Source organism: Lactuca saligna, chromosome 6 (assembly GCF_052625555.1).
Source record: "Lactuca saligna cultivar CGN05327 chromosome 6, ASM5262555v1, whole genome shotgun sequence".
NCBI lineage: Eukaryota > Viridiplantae > Streptophyta > Magnoliopsida > Asterales > Asteraceae > Lactuca > Lactuca saligna.
Genome location: NC_136422.1, coordinates 167,934,804 through 167,954,167, shown reverse-complemented (window position 1 = coordinate 167,954,167; position 19,364 = coordinate 167,934,804). Strand labels below are relative to the sequence as shown.

The following is a 19,364-nucleotide window of genomic DNA, read 5'->3' as shown; positions in this document are numbered from 1 at the left end:
CTTGTCCTTCTCATCCTGTGGCATCTTCTGAACATCTGTCACCAACTTGTTGTAATCCTTTTGTGTCTTAACAGTTGTGTTTGTCTCCGAATGTGCAAACGGTCCAAGAGTGATAGCTTCCCAAATGAGATAGCCATTATCTTCCGATCCAACCACGTAATCTTCAAAGTGATGAGCCCATACTTCGTAGTCTTGAGTATAGAGTATGGGTACTCTGGTTGTTGATCCGATGTTATTTGAGATGTTAATGTGGTTTGTATGTGAATCATCGTGAGACATGGTGAGCTGCTAGAATCAAACTTGTAAACTTGAGATTAGGGTTTTATCAAAAATAGAGTTGTCGTCGTTATGAAGACGACGACTTCTATTTATACGATAAAAGCGGAAACCCTAAAGTATTACGAATACAGAAGGAATGTGTATTGATCACACAGTCTCCTACTCTGATACCAATTTTTAGAACAAAGTTCTTTTAGGATCGTATGATTCTAAGCAAGATATTAAATAAGAGTGTAATAAAGAACACAAGTATTGCTCTGAATATGTCGAATGATTAATGCAATAACACCTCAGAAGAGCTCGATAAAGAACTTTAATCTGTAGAGGCGTTTAGGGTTACAGGAATCAACGTAATGAACAACTTGTTAATATACGCATACATGCATGCATATATATATATATATATATATATATATATATATATATATATATATACACTATAACCCTAACAATTAATCTAGATAACAACGAAGCTAATCTAGATAGACACGGATGGACAGGCCCAATCCGTATACAAAATACAAAGCCCAAGACGCAACACAAATATACTGAACAATAAACTTAAGGCAACTTCGATCCATCTGGCCCGTTTCAATTTTATGCTATAAACCCACTTCAGCTACCTTATTTTATATAAGGGTAATTTGGGAACTCAATAAATAAAGAGCATCTATAACACACAAACTGGAGTTGCTTATTATCGTATTTGATGTTGTTCTTTATATAAAGCTTCAATGTTCAAATAAAGATGTCAAAATTTGGATGTATAAATCTATCTAATGTTGTTATAAATCTATCTGATGTTGTTTATTATAAATCTATATGAATTTGTGTATTGCTCTATCTGTGTAAAGCTTCAATGTGTTATAAATCATAAAAACTTATGATAAAGCAATTGTGAGATATTTTAAGACTTATAATCTATCTGATGTTTTTGTTTATGATAAAGCTTCAATGTTCAAATAAAGATGTCAATTTTTTTTTTGTATTTCTCTAACTTTATGAAATATGAATTTGTTTATAAAATCTTTTGTTTAGATGTGTTATTGTTATAAATTCAGAATTTTTTTTTGTGTATTGCTCTAATTTTATGAAATCTGAGTTTGTGAGGGATAGGAAAGTCATTTAACGTACAATAAATCATTGATCCACTACCAAATCATATGTTTTTAACTCAAGGAGAACATGAATAAAAGGCATCTAAGAACATGAATTAAGCATGTTTCCATGGAAGTATAGAATTTTTTTTGTGTAGAATCTGAATTTGTGAGGGGTAGGAAAGCCATAATTTTTTTTGTGCTATTTTTATTTAGCATGATGTTGATTTCGGTAGAAAATTGTTATTTATATTTTAGGATGCTGGTTTGGAATGAGAGTGAGGATAAAACCTTTCTTGATGTTTGTATCCACGAAGTAACCACTAATGATCGTGAGGGTTGTGGGCTTAAGGCAAGTTCATGGAAGACAATACGTGAAAATTTGATAAACGAGCATGGTAAAGAGGTTGATCATAAGAAAATGAGAAACCACTTTGACTACTTCATATCAAAATATGTTGCTTGGGTGAAACTGAAAAACAAAACTTGCAATATATATGATCCTATAAAAAATAAATTTAATCTGACCGATGAACAATGGAAGGAAGAGGGAAAGGTAATATTTTTATAACAAATATTGTTATGATTATTTTAAAAAAATACTAATATTTATAAAAATTGTAAACAGTTGAACAAGCACATGTTGCCATTGAAAACTAAACTCCTGCTGTTTCCTGATCTTTGCACCCAACTATTTGAAGGGTCGACCTCAATCGGCTTTCAAAGTTGGGGGTCATCTTTTACACTCCCTCGTCTTGTAGAAGAGTTTAGTGCCCATGATTTTAATGATGATGTTCCAATGGAAACCTCAACACAACACATAGGTGCAAGTGAAGAGTTTTCAGGGTGTTCAAAACATACGGAAGTTGGTGGAAACACAAGAGTTGGTGGGAAAAAAAGAGATGCAAAGGCATTAGAAGTTGAAGAGGAGATTGTCAAGCTTGAAAGGTTGTTAGTGAAAAAAAAATGAAAGATTTCAAAAAAGTGAAATGGATAAGGATGTTGATGTGTGTATGGAGAAATTGAACAAAATGGAATAGGGAGAAGAAGACGAAAGACACAAGACCGCTCTTTTGCTATTTGGTGAAAGTGTTGATGTTCGAAAAGTTTGGTTACAACTTTTGCATACTAGTTGTGAGTCGTGGATGATGGGTGCGGGTAGGAAGTATGGTTACCTTTAATGGGCGCGGGTAGAAAAGTTTGGTTACTAGTTTTTTGGATCCTATGTTTGATGACTTTTTTGGATGATGTTTTCTAGTTTTATTGGTTACTTTGGATCCTATGTTTGATGACTTTTTGGATGATGTTTTCTAGTTTTTTTGGTTACTTTAGATCCTATGTTTGATGACTTTCGCATCTTATGTTATATGAATTTGTTAGTTTGAATGATATATTATTGGATATTGAATATGACTTTTGTTATTTAATAGTTTTTTGTTATATGACTTTGGTGCATGATTTTTTTTTACTTTAACATGTTACCTAATTGTTTGTAACATGGCAAGTATGGTTTCTGATGGTGAAGTTGTAGCTTTTCTTTTACTTGTGTTTTATTGGTTGACGTCAAACCAGCGCAGACTAATAAAAATTCATAGAATTAGAGATAACGATTCAAGCGGGTATGTGTATATGCAAAATTTGATGTACGGAGACCCCACTCAATGTTTTGATATGATGCGTCTTACACGAGGCGTTTGCATTATTATGCAACCATTTTACCCAAAAAAATTTGTTGCAAGCTAGTAGAACAACAAGCATTGAAGAGAAGATGACTATGTTCTTACATATTATAGGACATAACGAACGTTTTCGCGCGGTTAAGGGAAGATTTCATCACTCCACACAAACGATTCATCAATGTTTTCACGAGGTTATAACTGCAATGATGCGCTTTGCAAAATAAATTATAGTACCAACAAGTCCTAATCCAACAAGACATAACTCGGAACGACATAGACGATTAAAAATATTTTTTCCGGAGCAATAGGTGCATTAGATGGAACTCTTGTACATGCGGTTGTACCCATTGATCAACAAACTCGTTATAGGAGAAGAGGAAAAGGAGAATGTTTTCAAAATGTAATAGGAATTTTTTATTTTGATATGATATTCACCTTTGTTTGGACTGGATGGGAGGGTATAACACATGATTCAAGAGTTTTGAAAGAAGTTGCATTCAATTCGACTTCTGGATTTCCATATCCTCCACCAGGTTTGTAATCTTTATATAAGTTTTATTATCTATCTTCTGTATATAATACGTGTCCCATTCATTTGCATATAAATATTACCTTTGTGATGCCGCATATACAAACACTCGTGAGTTTATGGCTCCATACCACAATACTAGGTATTGGTTAGCCGATTTTCAAAGAGGCAGACCTTTAACTAGAGAAGAAAGGTTCAATTATGCTCATGCATAACTTATAAATGTTATTGAGCGTGCTTATGGTATTTTGAAGGTGAGATTCCCAATCATAAAACAAATGGCTCCTTATCCTTTTATAGTGCAAAGAGACATAGTTATTGCTTGTGTCGTGGTTCATAATTTTATAAGAAAATACAATATAGAAGATGACTTGTTTAGAAATTTTAAGGAGGACACCATGGTTACTCTTGACGTCCAAGATGGGGGAATTGATAGAGAAAATATACAAGGCATAGAATAGGGTCCAGAAGCCATTGAATATATGCGTGTTTTGCGTGATCAGATTGCAAATCAACTACTTTCGCCTACTTTACGTTAAATTATTATGTTATTTTAAATTTCATTATGTTTTTATTTGGATATTAAATGATTTGTGTTTAATTTACATTTTGTATGATATTTTTTATTTGTGTGTAATTTACATTTTGTATGACAATATGTATGTTTTTATAATTATTCAGCAACTTAATCCATCACTATATATAACAAAAGGGTAAAATGATCATTTTTCATCACTCAACACATTCAGTTAGATGTACAATCAAACAACATGATTTCTTACCCAGACAGATCTTTCCCAATCAACAACCATCAAGCGAGACCTAAATGTGTTGAATCTTTTAAGAAGAAAATGGAAAATCTAATAAAAATATTATTATTTTTGTTTAATATCGCCCAAAATTAAGTTTCAGAAATAATCATAAATTATACAAATTATTTTGGGTGTGTTCATCATATATAATTTACGAGCTTTCTACTTTTTTGATTTTAAGAAAAATCTTTAAAAAATTGTTAACCAGTAAAATCTTCTAACTTTTACTATAAAAAAAGCCAAAATCTAAAACCATTTCAAGTAGTAATTAACAAAAAGTCTATTGTGTAAATTTGTAGATCGAATTAATTACGATTTTTTTTTAAATAAATGATATGTTTTAGATAATTCTTTTTATGTAATTATATACGTTTTAAAAGATTTTTGTTAATTTTGCCGAACACTTATATATAAATAAAATCTATAGGTTCTAACTTCTAATTACAAGCTAATTGCCAAACACTTATATATAAATAAAATCTACAACTTCTAACTTCTAATTACAACCTAACAACTACCAACTCACATCTAAATTTGTAGTTTTTTGTAATTATGGAAAATGTTAAAAAAACATTGTTTTTATTTTCTTTTACAAATTGAAAAAGAAAAAAAAAACTTTACCAAAGAGTTTTTTAGCCCAACAAAACCTACTAATCAAGAAACCTTTTGGTATTAAAAAAAAACTTTAATATTTATTAATACATTTATTATTTCTCTAATTTAATCGGTAAAGTACTTGATACAATGATTATAAGAAAAAAAAAAAAAGGAAAACCTATAAACCAAGCGTGCGATTCACACGTAGTCAAAACACACACACACAAACACAGAGGTCTATTTGCACGCGCTGGGGGTTAAACATTGATTGTCAATTCCTTCGTCTATTTATTCTCTCTCTTCCCCCGTGCACTCTCTCTCCACCTTTCTCTTTTTCTCTCTCCCGTTCATCTTCCCGTGCTCTGCCTTTTATTAATCTCATTGTCTGCCTTCTTTCTGGGTTTTTCAGATTACAAGATTGCTGATTTGCGTTTCGATTCTTGCAAGGTAATTTTCTCTCAAATTTCGATTCTCATGATCAACATTCACTCTGTGTTCTGGTATTGTTCCTATCTGAGTCGTTTCTCGGTTTTGAATTTGATCTGATCTTGGGACTTGAGATTCATTACTTCATGTTTTAGTATCCCGATTTACTGTTTTCAGATGAACATTCTCTACTTGAATAATGTTTTTTTCGTATATTCTACATCAATTTTCTCTGATTATCTCTATTTGGATTCTGGGTTTTGGTGGTATTGGGGCTTCTTAATCCATTGCATTTTATGTTTCTAAATGGTTTATTGTGTGTTCTACAATCATTTATTATTTTGTTATTAATATATTATTGATCACCAAACGAGGATTCATTGCGTATGTGTAAAGTGAAGGGCATTTTCCTCCTTTTAAAACACTCGATACATCTATTTTGAATAGAAATTCGAGCTTAATTCTTTTAATTGATTTCAAACTCCCTACTTTTTATGTGAAACTATGCAGTAAAAAGTTATTATTCTGTAAAAAATCAAACTTACACATGCTACCAATTCCTCAAAAACTCAACCTTTTTGCATCAAATCACTTCATTGGGAGTAGTTCTCAATCTTCTAAAAGTCTATTTCGATTATTTATAGCTAATATACTTTCCTAATTGTTTAATATTGTTATATTAACAAGGAAGTCAAAAAGTTAAGAGTGGCATGAGGAAAAAGTGTGACCAAAATGGAACAAATCACAACATTTATTGTTATCGTTCTATAGAATTGGTAACTTCAATTTTGATATAAGTGTGAAATTACCTATCTGTTCTTGGTGTTCATAAAATCATGAAACTTCGTTTTCATATTCTTGTAATCTAATATGCATCTACTTATGTTTCTACAGTTGCTTTGAAAAAAAAAAACGAAAAGAAAGCCCTCATCACAACGAGCATGCGGTGGTATAGCTTATCAGTAGATGTTTATCGCAAAATCATCTCTCTCAACCTCTATTGTCGTGTGATTCTGTAAAGCCTATCGAAGCTCTGTTAAATTACCTTATTACCCCTCCCGATTTCTCGCTTTTAGCAATCGTTTTCAAACTTTCATCCATGGGAACCAATCTATTTGTTGTCATCCCTTGCTACTGTCGCTGGATTAGTTGAATCAAAACCCAAAACCCGTTCTAATTTCAATTAAAAATCGCATTTTTTTTTAGAATCTTTCTTGGGTTTTATTTTCTTGGATTGTTTATCAAGATCTTTAGGGGAGTTAAACTGAATATAAGAGTAGGTAAAAAGTAGTTATGGTGTGTCAATCAGCTGGACAAACAAGATTTCGGGCTTTGAAACACGAAAATGGAACAGCTGGGAGCGCCACCATAATTGTTAAAGTTATAGCATGCTTTCAACCTCTAGATGATTGTCAGGTTCGTTATAATTTCTACTTTCATTTATTAATTATTATTAAATGCAAGAAATCGCATCCTACTTTCATTCTTTTATTACAAGTATTATAAAAAACAAAAGAAAAAATCTACCCAATTATAGTAACACCATATAAATATAACGCAATAATTGGGTAGAGTTTTCAAACTACGATGATGTAGTTGGAAAAATCTATCTAATTATATTAATTTCATCCACATACAAAAAGAATTTTAATATTTTATCGCCTTAATTGGTTACGTTTTTCAAACTATAGTATAATGTCCTAATATGAACAAATTTAACGTGCAATACTATAATTGAGTAGATTTTTCAATGTACAATTCTTGATAAGAAAATCTACACAGTTATAGTAATATCATCAAAATCCTTGCGTTTCACGTTTAACGTTTATCATTATTATTATTTTAATCAATCTTTATTCAAAGAATTGAATTCTTTACAACTTTTTGATGTTCATTCTTGTCTTTGAATCACATTCGCTTTACAATATGTCTATGTTTTATGAGTTAGACAATATGAATCTAATACTGTTCTTTTTGTGGGGTTGCTTTTTTTTTTTTTTTTTTTTTTTTTTTCAGGCCGAATACTTCCGCCATTTGCTTAAACCTGTAACGTAGTTCTTTTTAATTTTATTTTCGTGATCAAATTAAGCTGTGGACTCTTTTGTTTTCATCTCGTTTAGAAGTTTTCAGAAATCTTTACACACACTTTCAAGTCATCATTCAACATCCCGTAAGTCTCCTGATGTTCAAGTTTGTATCTTTTTCATCCAAATGGAATCTTTTTCATCAAAACCACATTTTTTCAGGTGATTAATGGAAAGGGGTTTTGAATCTTGGTTTCAAAACCAGAAAATCGATTGGCAATCATCCAATCAGATTCCACCGAGTGTCCCATTTGGTTCTGGGCCTCGAGCTACAATCCCATGTTTTGGGAACATGGTGCGTCAAGAACCATGTGGTTGGTTCTACGGTTTGCCACGTCATCGCCAGGGTGTCAATGTCATCCCTGTGGTTAACAACAAAGAACAACTTCAAGTTACAACCACAATCCCTGATGTGGGTCACACCACAAATGGTGTACAAAAGAAGTTTCTTGTGTTTGATCAATCCGGTGATCAAACAACTTTGATTTATAGTTCGGGAGTGGGACCCGCTCCTATTCGATACCAATTCCCGTTGTCAAATAACCCGAAACCGCAATCCGGGTCAAACCCGGTTCGTATTAAAGAAAATGATTCAAAAAGTGAGATGAGGGAGGATACTGAAGAGCTTAATGCATTGTTGTACTCTGATGATGATGATGAAAATGATTATTCTGAGGAGACGAGTACAGGGCATTCCCCTAGTTCAATGATGTTTCTTGAACAAAAAGGGCAAAATGGGAAAGGAAAAGAAGAGGAAGTTGCGAGTTCTGGGGGAGATGGGAAAAAGCGTAAGCGGGAGGACGGGGGTAGTATTGTAAATTCACTCGAGGACACTGCAAGCTCGGGGGAATCTGGGGTTGGGAATGAGGGAGTTGGAGTGTTTGAGGAAGAATTGGATAATTTGTTGTTGAGTAATAAGAAATTGAGGAAAGACAAGATGAAGGAGACTATAAATTTGCTTCAGAATTTGATTCCTGGTGATAAAAATGGAAAGAGTGCTGTAATGGTTATTGATGAAGCTATCTGTTATTTGAGAAGTTTGAAGGAGAAAGCTAAAGATTTGGGGCTTGATTCTCTTTAAAAGATGTTCAAGATTTTTTTGTACTTTATGCTTATTATGTGGTACAATTGATGGTAACTTGATTGGAAGGAGAATTTGGTGATCTTGATGTGGGGTTGTAATGAAGATCCAGAATTGGGCATAAAGTTGTTAGCTTTTGTGAAGATAAAGTTTGAAGCTTGAAGTCGTTTCTTGAATCATGGATTATGATCGTGTATGGATACTAGTGTGTGTGTGTGTGTGTGTGTGTGTTTTGGGGGTTTGTATGTGTTAGGAGAATTTGGTAATTTTGTTGTGGGGTTGTGATAAAGAGCAAGAATTGACATAAAGCATGGAACCTTTCAACGCATCTTCAGGTGGGAATGATGGATGATGATCATTTTAGGAAGGTAGTGTGTGTTTGTATGTGTAAGGAGAATTTGGTAATTTTGATATGCGGTTGTGAAGAAAAGCAAGAATTGGTCATAAAGATGTTTGTTTTGTGAAGGTAAAGTTTGGAACCCGTGAAGGCAATCAAGTGGCGTCTTGAATTATGGTTTATGATCATTTAGGGAAACTTTTGCGTGCTTTTTTTAGGGAGAATTTGGTAATTTTAATGTGGGGGTTGTGATGAAGATCAAGATTTGGGCATAAAGTTGAAATCTTTGTGAAGAGAAAGTTTGAAAACAATCAAGGCATCCGTGAGTGGTTCCTTGATTGACGGATGGTGATTTTCAATGAAAGCTACGGTGTTGGGGATAATTTGGTAATTTTGATATGTGTGTTAGGGATAATTCGGTAATTTTGATGTGGGGTTGTGATGAAGACCAAGAATAGGGCATAAAAAACATAAAGTTGAAAGTTTTGTGAAGAGAAAGTTTTACGACCCATCAAACCATGCTCAAGTGTTTTCGTGAATGATGGATAATCATCATACATGTGAACCACCGTGTGTTATTTTGCGTGTGCAGGGGCAATTTAGTAAGTTCACATGTAGGGTTAGGGTGAAGGTCAAGGATTGGACAAAAAAGTTGAAAGCTTGGTGTGTCTTGAGTGGGACCCAATAGTGATTATGTCTTGTTTTCTTGTTGGGTATTTGGTAATTTTACTGTTGTAACTTGTGTTCTTGTCTTTCCTACACTGTGAACGTCAATGGAGGACCACCGCCACCATGAACCACCACTGTCGGCGGTCTGTAATGATGGTTTGAAAAGTCAATGTACCCAAATAGTGTTTTTTTTTTTTTTTTTTCTCATTTATTTTATCATGTAATTTCACATTTTATATATGTAAATATATGTATCAATTGTGTGTTTTTTTTTGCATGATCTTGGTCTACAATATGTGTTGCATTTTTCAATTAACCTTGATTTTGTGTTCGATATTATTATCTCATATTAAATCGAGTACATTTCATTTTTGGCTCAGGACAATTTATTATTGCAATTTTATCATAAAACGTATTCCCTTAACAATTTTATTCCACTGTTGAGGTTCTCCTAATGTTTTTTGGTTCAGTGGATTTGTATAGTTGACTTTTGCAAATTTAATCCAAAAATATAGTAATGCTCATGGAACTTGGACAAAAAACACTATAAAATAACTTATTAACGACAAAAATTGCAAGAGAATATTTTGGGACCAAAATTGAAAAAAAGGGGTTATGTTGAAGGACCAAAATAATTTACTCTATTAAATTTGTTTCATCATATTTAACTTATTTGAACCGATTATGTCATTTCGTTTTAACCATTGGATGTATGTGAATGGCTTTTTATATGCCCATTTTCAAACATGTGGGGTTGTCCTCCCCTCTTCAAACACTTATAACAAATTCATTCAATCATACAAAAGTTTGCCTCGCCTTCATATTATTTCTTGTGTTGTCACATCTATTTGTTTGTTTTTAGTATGTCTTAGGGTAGCAATTCTGTGTCGGATCCAGGTTGACCCCCCATGGAAAAAATTGGAAATCGAGCTTGACATGATTTATTAATGCTATCAAATTGTTGGTCTCAAACATGATAGACATAACCCAACTTTTTGCTTAAAGAATTTTGGTTCTCAATTATTTGGGAATAAAATTTATAGGGTTTTGGTATTTGTTAAGAAAAATTGAACATCATTTTGATTTCTCAAGCTTTATTAGGATCCTCCTATCAATGTTTATATGTTTTTAGTCAATTACATAAGAAGATCTTATTGTATTTCAACTTTTGGGTACATTGAAATGATACAAGTTAACATAGTTAGCTCCTTAAAAACATATGCTAAATGAGCACTTGATGTCATGATTTATTATGGAGTATGGACTATAGAACAAAGAGGGTTATAAACATGCTAATTATGTTAGGAGCAAAATAGATGATGATACCCAATTCCTCATAATGTCTCTCTACTACTACATGGTGGTGCATCTAGTATCGTTCACACACAAAAAATAAATGTTTCAACTTACTCTTGGATGTTGTCTTAGAAATGCACTCCAACGATCAATTTAGACGATGTTATAAATAGAAGTATGAGACTCTGAATATACGAGAGATGTATTGTTGATATCTTTGATTGTGACGTATGGAACATATTTATAGTGGAGCATGTTATTGCATTGGTTATGAGAGCAAAGTGACTAAAAGAGTCGCTATTTATGGTCACAAGCCAAATTGCTACTTGATTTGCATCAAATAGATGAGAAAGTATAACTTGAGTTTGATATTCAACCCTTTTTGTAACACCCGTTTTACTGATCCAATCAATTGAAGACCTAAGGATCCTGAAGATATTATTTTGGAGAAAATCTTTAGCCACGACATGGTAGGATGATTACCACGATGTGGCCACATCACGTAAATGAAGAATGTGTATCAAATGGTCACCACGGAGTGGTAAGGTATTCACCACAGTGTGGTGAATGATGCCGCCCAAATCCATTAAGTTTAGGGCTTCCTCCATATTTAAGGGCTTGATCTATATGTTTAGGTCATTATCTTCTTCCTCCATCATCCCAATTTAAAACCCTAGTCGACACTTCAGTATTCTTGGTTTTTGTATGGTGTTCTTAATGTTTTAAGCCTTGAAGTGCAACTTGAGAGAAGAAGGTGGAGAGCTTGTTGATTGAAGGGTTGTTTCTATTTCAGATCTTGCATCTCCTGCATCTTGTGGAACTTTAGAAGGTATAAAGTTTCCACCTTTATCATTCATATTTCTCATTACATGCTTTGAGGTCCTTTTGAATCCTTTAGAGGGATATTCTTGGAGTTTTGAGAAAACTCCAGAACCTAAGACTTGCTTAGTCACCATTTATGGACTTGATATGATGAAAAAATTGTTAGGTCTTGGTTCCTTTGAGTCATGCATAAAGTTTTTGTCACTATGAGAGCTTAATGGACTTAGGGTTTAAGATCTTGCATTATGGTGATGATTTATTGGTTAAAGTTGGAAACTTTATCCATTAAGTCATATAGAATAACCAGATATTAAGTTACGAGCCTTCATCTATAAGGATTAAACTCTTAATCAAGAAAATGTCATGTTGAATGAAACCACGACATGGCCAAGGAAGTCCCATGGTGTGGTGGCGTTCTGCAACACGTCTGTTTTGTCTGGAATTGGCCACAAAATGGCCAAGGACTCGACACGAAGTGGTACCATTGACTTTTGTTGACTGTTGACCAGTTTGACCATAGGCCAAACTTGAAGGATTTGGGTTGTAGTTTGAGGTTGATCCTATATTGGTGTTGGATTGTTCACATGTCTTGTTTGATTTATTGCTTTTAGGTAGGATCATATGTTCGACTGTCTATCAGATCTCTGACTACATATGTCAATTTATTCATAAGGTGGAATCATCCTTGGTATCGATATTGTTCTGGCTATAGGCCGATGATCACAGGCTGATTGAGGGCCGATAGTAGTTGACGGTTGAGAGTTGGTAGTAGTGGTGGCTGAGAGCCTGTAGTAGTGTAGTGATAGAGTGTCAATGTATGATATGTATGGTTTTTATATATGCAGGTTGATATGATAAATTGGTAGGTCGACACTAGAGCCGAGCACTTGTTTGTATGCATTGTATGTATGGTGGAATATGTGGTATACTGGGAAAATCACTAAGCTTTATGCTTACAGTTGTGGATTAAATGATTTTGTAGAGGTTTCGAGGTTTATGATAGGGATGTCCTCGACATCATCGTTGTAGAGGTTTTGAGGTTCATGATAGAGGATTCGTATGGTATGATCAACACATTTAGGGATGAGATGTTTTCAGTGATGGATGAGCACTTTAGGATTATGTGAGCTGAATTGGAGGCCAGTCGGCCATGGGCTTGTAAGGTCACCTTCAAGGAGTTTTATGCTTGTGGGGCTCCTTGGTTCATGGGAAGGAGGGAGCCTATCATCATTATACATTGGATCGCCAAAGTGGATAGTTCCTTTCTTGCCAGATGGCTTTGGTAGTGTCATAAGAACTAACCAAACGAAAAGTGTCAGCTTGCAAGGCAAATCGAATGATTCTCAATGCCTTAACATTGTCGACTAGTTTTTCTTTTTCATCTTGAGGAACGTCCTTAATATCAAGAAGGAGTTTGTTGTAGTCGTTTTGAGTTTTGATAACTCTTTTGCTTTCAATATGAACAAACGGTCCAAGAGTTATAGCCTCCCATATCGGATATCCATTATCTTCTAGGCTGAGAACATAATCTTCGAAGTGAAGTTCCCAAAGTTCATATTCATTAGGGAGGAGAATTGGGATCATGGTGGTCGATCCAATGCTGCTTGAAACATTGATAGAGTTGATGCGAGAATCTTCGTACTGCATGATGATAAGATCTTTAAAACCTGTTAACAATCAAACGTGTAAAACTAAAGCAATTTTAGGGTGATATTGAGATTGCTAAACAACGTCAAGAACAAAGTGATGATCGTTAAGCTTGACCCAGTAGTCACAGAAACCCTAAAAGCTCTTAAACAAAAGAGATGCGTATTTCTTACATAGTCTCCTACTCTGATACCGATTGTTAGGAATAATAATCCATGAATGATCGATTATATTTAAACAAATAAAAGCAAGAACACAACGATGACTCAAAATATGTTGAATGATTCAAAAGTCACGCCTCAAAAGAACTTGATGAAGAATTGATAATGTAGAGGCGTGATTAGGGTTACAATATAATATCAGAGTTACCAAAAAAAACGATGCATGCATGCATATTAAATACTCTAACCCTAGTAAATAAATATCGGAGGACAAGCCCAACCCATTTACAAAACAAACAATACAAAAGGCCCAATGACGCAACATAATTATCGTAACAAGATTGATTACATGAATATGAATATTAAGGAATATCGATCACATAGGAGTAATGATTTTGCTAGAAGAATCGAAGCAGATGAGTATGTTCTTGATGATGTAAATATGACACTAATAATCTATTAGATCTAGTGAAGATGTTATGTATAACCTAATGACTAATCTGCCCCTAATTATCTAATCAAGTACATTAATTAGTGTTAATCATGTTCTTTATGAGTCACTAGATTAGTTTTAATCAAAGGCTAAGATGTTGTCCCCATGTCTCACAAAATATCATTGGTCTCAAATGAACCTAATTATATATATATATATATATATATATATATATATATATATATATATATATATATATATATATATATTCTCTTTGTGTGTGATACCAAATAATTCACGTATAATCAACACTATAGTAAATTTTTTGTTCCTTACATAATAGATCCTAAACTTGATCATATAAAAATGGGGAATACTCAAAACAAATCTACATTTAGGTTACCAAGTGATATGCCACAGGTGGGAGGCTGGGAGCATGTCAAATAAATAGGAGTCAGGATTCTAGTAGAGGTCCACATAGTCAAAATATTATCCTATATTTGATTTGAACCAAAAGTAATAACATCATTTGCATTCAATAATATCTGAAGTTCTCATAGTGTAATGTCATATTTGAAAACTAATTTTTCATTTTATAAAGATAATATTTCAATTAAAACATTCACTCATTTATAAAGAAAGTTATAGTTTGATGATTAAAAATGGAATATCCAAATCAGAGTATAAGATAGAACATGCTGAAATCTCAAAATATATAAAGCTGATGTGAGTTTATAGTTAAGCATTACCCTTCCCACGATCTAACATAGTATCTAAAGAACATTTAATCCACAAATATAAGAATAAAACTTAGTGATTTCTTCAATATACCACATACCACAATACACATATAAACAAGGCTCTCACATTTAGTACTGATCCACCTGAACAAGTAATGAATAACTGCTCTAGTACACATTAATTCATGACTAACAACTCTGGTGCGTGTCTAGTCATTCCAGTGGTTAATGGCTCATGTGAACATCTACCCTGAACTTGAGGTTAAAGGGTTTCGTGCATGTCTAACAATTAACCAACGGTTAATGGGTTTTATGAATATCTAACCATGAACAAACTATTAATGGCTCTTTTACACATCGATATATCACACTTTCTAACAAAAAACAATCACATGAAAAGGACTAAGCTTGCCTACTTGCCTAATTAGCATACTACAGTACATCTACATCCTAGCTATCAAGGGACATATACTGCAACATATAGTATAGTGAGAAAATTCACTAGAATCCAAGACGTAAATAACCCTATTAGAAGCCTCGTAGATTTAGCTACACACACAACCTAAACCAAGCAGAGAGCAAACCTTAGCCTAAAATAGTAAATAGTCAACATACCATAACCAACGACTCATTGTGCCATGAGCCCCCACAAGACAAAATAGTCGCGTTTGCCCTTTTCTTGCACTGTGAGTTTTGTCTGAACCCACTTTTCCTTAAGTGCTTAATCCTTACAGATCATGGCTCACAACTTCATATATGAATCTTCATAAGTCCAATAACCTCTCAAAAAGGCTATAGCTTGTGCATGGACTCAAGGAAACTATATGGAAGCCCTTTTTCTCTAACATGAAAGATCTAAATACTTAATATGACACTAAGCATCTTTGGAGTTCAACAAACTCCAAGAACACATGGGTTTTGGGATGAAAATTACCACAAAGTCATCCATAACCTAGATATAGTGAGATAAGAGCATAAAGGTAGAGACTTTATACCTTTCGAGGTCTAGGAGATGAAAAGAATAAAGAAGATTAACTTGATTTGAGCTTATATAACACCTTTAAGCACCAAGGAACAACTTCACCACCTTTAAGCTTCACACAAATGGAAGATAAGGCTTAAAATTGCAATGAAGGTTAGAATTAACAGTGAAAGAGGGTTTCTGAGTATGGAGGCTACCAAATAAGGCAAACTCTATAGGTTAGTTCCTTTAAATATGGCCTAAAGGTCGATAATTAGGGTTTTTGTATGTAGCTACGTCGTTTCGTAACCAATACTTTTCAAGTCGCTACCTTCATTAATCCATAACATTACGACTAACCTTAGGCCATGCCACGATATTGCCAAAAACTCAATTCTCGAAATCGGGTGTTATAGTTCTCCCCCTTGAATTAGATTTTCTCTTCAAAATATGCCTTTAAAAGTCTATTCGGGTACCCACCCGCACACTTAGCATGGATTCTCCAAACCTATACATAACTATACCTGAGATAAACTTCTATTCCTACTAATGACCAGTTCTCCTCAACCCGACACAACCCATCTTAGAGCATCATAGTCCAAACCTAGTCTTAGTGTAATGTCCGATATTTATAAGGTATTTATTTAAATTTAGTTGTTTAATTATTTGATTTTGGGCGTTGAAGTCATTGGAATTTTTCATTTTGGGATTAGGGTGTGCCGTACTGGGGGCGTACCACCCCATGTACGCAGGGTGTACTAGAGTAAAATGAATGCACATACCATGCACATACACGTAACGTGTGAGTGGGTACATGCGACATACACGTCCAGACCACAAAACCATAATATTTAGGGTTTGATCATTATTTAAAGAGCATTATGTCCCAATGATCATTTCTACCAACTTCCCTTTAGTCCCTAATTAGCTTCCATGAAACCCTAACTACATTATTGAGTGTTATTGAGCTTAGAAGGTCATTTTGGGTGTATTTTGGTGCTTTTGAAGGAAGGAGATCATCTTGAAGCTTCATTGGAAGAGTGAGGGCTTGTAGATCTGTGACATCATCATCATTTGGCACTCATTAGAGGTATAAAGCTCTAAACTTGTTGTGTTATAGCTTAGATCTAGTTCTAGCTTGGTTTTGGTTAACATTTGGTCCCATTAGTGAGTTTTGGTGTCTTGATGCAATACAAGAAGTTATGAGTTTCCCTTCTTGATGTTTTTGAGGTCTTTATGTGTTAAAGTTAGCATGTTTTGGGTTAGATCTCACCCATGCATGAGTTTGAGTTCATTTCATGGAAGTAGAATGTTATATATCAAGTTTTGGTTCATTTGGGGCATGCAAAGGCACCAAGTCAGTGACTTTATGGTTCCAGATACTCTTTGGAACTTCGAGATGTGTTTTGGACCGTTGAAAATAAACATTAAGAGCTTAGTGGAAAGGTTGGTTTAATGAAGGAGTACGCTAGTCATATAAGTCAGTACGCACAATGTACAAGCCATGCATCATCTACACTTAGCGTACAACTAAGTACGCCTTGCATACTCGGTCTATTTGGGCTTCACATCTTTTGGGCCTCGGTTGGGTACTTCTTTAGACCTTGTTGCTTTGGGCCTTATTGGGCCATCTGAAATCAAGAGTTAGACTAAGGAAAATTATTTGGCTTTAGGGTAAGGCCCTTATGGGGGTTTGGTCCCAATTTGGAAAATTGGGCTATAAGTGGGCCTTCGAGGAACAATTGGTTTTGGGCCTTTTGGTTTGTGGATTTGGACCTTGTTCTCGGATCAAATTGGGTTAGTGATAAATGGTCATTTTATGCCAAAAATGGATTATTGGATATAGTTTAGAACCTAACTGTTAATTGGGTGGTATTTTGTACCGATAGCTTGGGGACTCGTCAGGACAACAACTTGTGATCTCCAGTGAGATTCCTCACCATGTATAGCGGGTCGAATGGACAAATGGAAACCCATGATATGATCTATTAGAATACTCATTGTCTGTGAGACACTAGTATGTGTCACACCCCCGAACCGTCAGAAAAACAACGGTGGAAACGTCCGCGGGCAGGTGATGTCATACGTAGTATCACAACAATCGTATCATAGCTATCAAAGTAAACACAACCATTACATTACAATATGAATATTTACATCTGTTTTGAGAACATAGTTTGTACATAACAACATATAGCAAAAGATAAAGACGAGTCTCCAAAAATGCTCTGTCTTCTCCAAAAGCTAGCAAGGTACCTGTCTATCATTGCCCTGAGAATACAAGCAGTTTTTAAAACGTATCAGCATAAAGTTGGTGAGTTCGTGAGCATGTTTTTGTGTATTGAAAACTAGTCACTGAGTTTGTATAAATGATTTCTTTCCATTACAAGTAAATATCGTTTGTATCGAAAACCATTGTTACCAAGTTTTGAAATACGTATGCATGTTTACCAAGAAAATCCAATATTTTCTAACATATTTGTTGGTTTCTGTATGAAAAGTACATTCTGTTTGAAAACCCTGGCTACCACCAGTATGTAATGTAAGTTTTATTTGAAAACCCTGGCTACCACCAGTATGTAATGTGTGATCGCTTAGAAACCCTGGTTACCACCAATATGTATAGTAGTTTTATTACTTAAAATAAAACCAAAGATTGTGTCCCTGGAATACCCTCCAGTAAGTACATCGGTAGTTTTGTTACTTAAAATAAAACTATGGAAGAAATAAATCCCGTAAACAAAGGTTAGTTTATACTTATTGTGATTTGTATAACCATACTAATATAACCGGTGACGTCGTTGACGTTCTTCAGGCGTCAAACGATTACAAAATTTGTCACCCCAGGCGTTCCCGCCTAACTGTAGCTAACAGTTTAGGTGTGGGATTGTCGGTCCCGAATAGATCTATTCACAAATTCCACACTCTCCTTGCAGGAGACTCTGGTTATACTACCGGTGAGGATTTATTGGTACCCTGAGGGGCATAACGAAGATAGTCTCACAATCCTGTATTAACTAGTTTACGTGTTTTTCGTTTGATCTCGAGTTCGAAATCATTTGTAAAGGTGTAGAGTATAAATAATTATACACACAAAGTAATTATTTAGCAAGATACTCTTGTTTTTTATTCGTAGTAACGGATAAACTAAATCTAACATAGTTTATATATTTGACTTTGTATGAAGTTTGAATCTGTAAGACTGGTAATGAAATCCCAAACTATACCTATTATAGTTTGAATGGTTTGTTACATTTATATGAGGTTTTGAAACTATGCAATTATGATTAGAAAACATCCCTTATGCTCCGCATATTACAAAAGGGATAACTGTATCTAAATGTTGGATAGAAAACCATTGTAATTGCATCAGTTTTTAATTTATGAAAACCTTTATGTTGAGCTTGTATTCCCCTCCCCCCTGAAAACATGAAAAACTCGGAAAAGTGTAGGGGTATGAACTCACAGTTTAATGTAGGATTCGAGTGTACGATCGATATGAGTTCTGAGTGTCAACGGATGTTCTGAACGCAAGTGGACCCTATTAATCATATGCTAACACATATACGTATTAGATTAGGGTATCTCATGACTAATCATGACGGGAAACCACCCTAAGGTCTTGGAAATGTTTGTACTAAGTGTTCTAGGTTCCACACGTAGTGATCTTTGCAAGTTTAAGGCCAAATATGAGCATTAGAGTGGGTTTATGGC

The 19,364-nt window shown here is 34.3% G+C and overlaps 2 protein-coding genes across 3 annotated transcripts; both read left to right on the top strand.

The window, feature by feature from the left end:
- Nucleotides 1-1,635: 1,635 nt before the first annotated feature.
- On the top strand, nt 1,636-2,346 carry LOC145003113 (L10-interacting MYB domain-containing protein-like). The gene is made up of 2 exons (XM_078962254.1): nt 1,636-1,932; nt 2,005-2,346. The coding sequence occupies exons 1-2, from the start codon at nt 1,636-1,638 to the stop codon at nt 2,344-2,346; spliced, it is 639 nt and encodes a 212-aa protein (XP_078818380.1).
- Nucleotides 2,347-5,268: 2,922 nt separating this feature from the next.
- Nucleotides 5,269-9,867, top strand: LOC145000065 (transcription factor bHLH143-like). Of its 2 annotated transcripts, XM_078959212.1 has the most exons (5): nt 5,269-5,440; nt 6,107-6,195; nt 6,314-6,835; nt 7,436-7,589; nt 7,666-9,867. In XM_078959212.1, the coding sequence occupies exon 5, from the start codon at nt 7,673-7,675 to the stop codon at nt 8,582-8,584; it is 912 nt and encodes a 303-aa protein (XP_078815338.1). In that variant the 5' UTR covers nt 5,269-5,440; nt 6,107-6,195; nt 6,314-6,835; nt 7,436-7,589; nt 7,666-7,672; the 3' UTR covers nt 8,585-9,867. The 2 variants fall into 2 exon arrangements, with proteins under 2 accessions (XP_078815338.1, XP_078815337.1); XM_078959211.1 differs by lacking the exon at nt 6,107-6,195.
- Nucleotides 9,868-19,364: the final 9,497 nt, after the last annotated feature.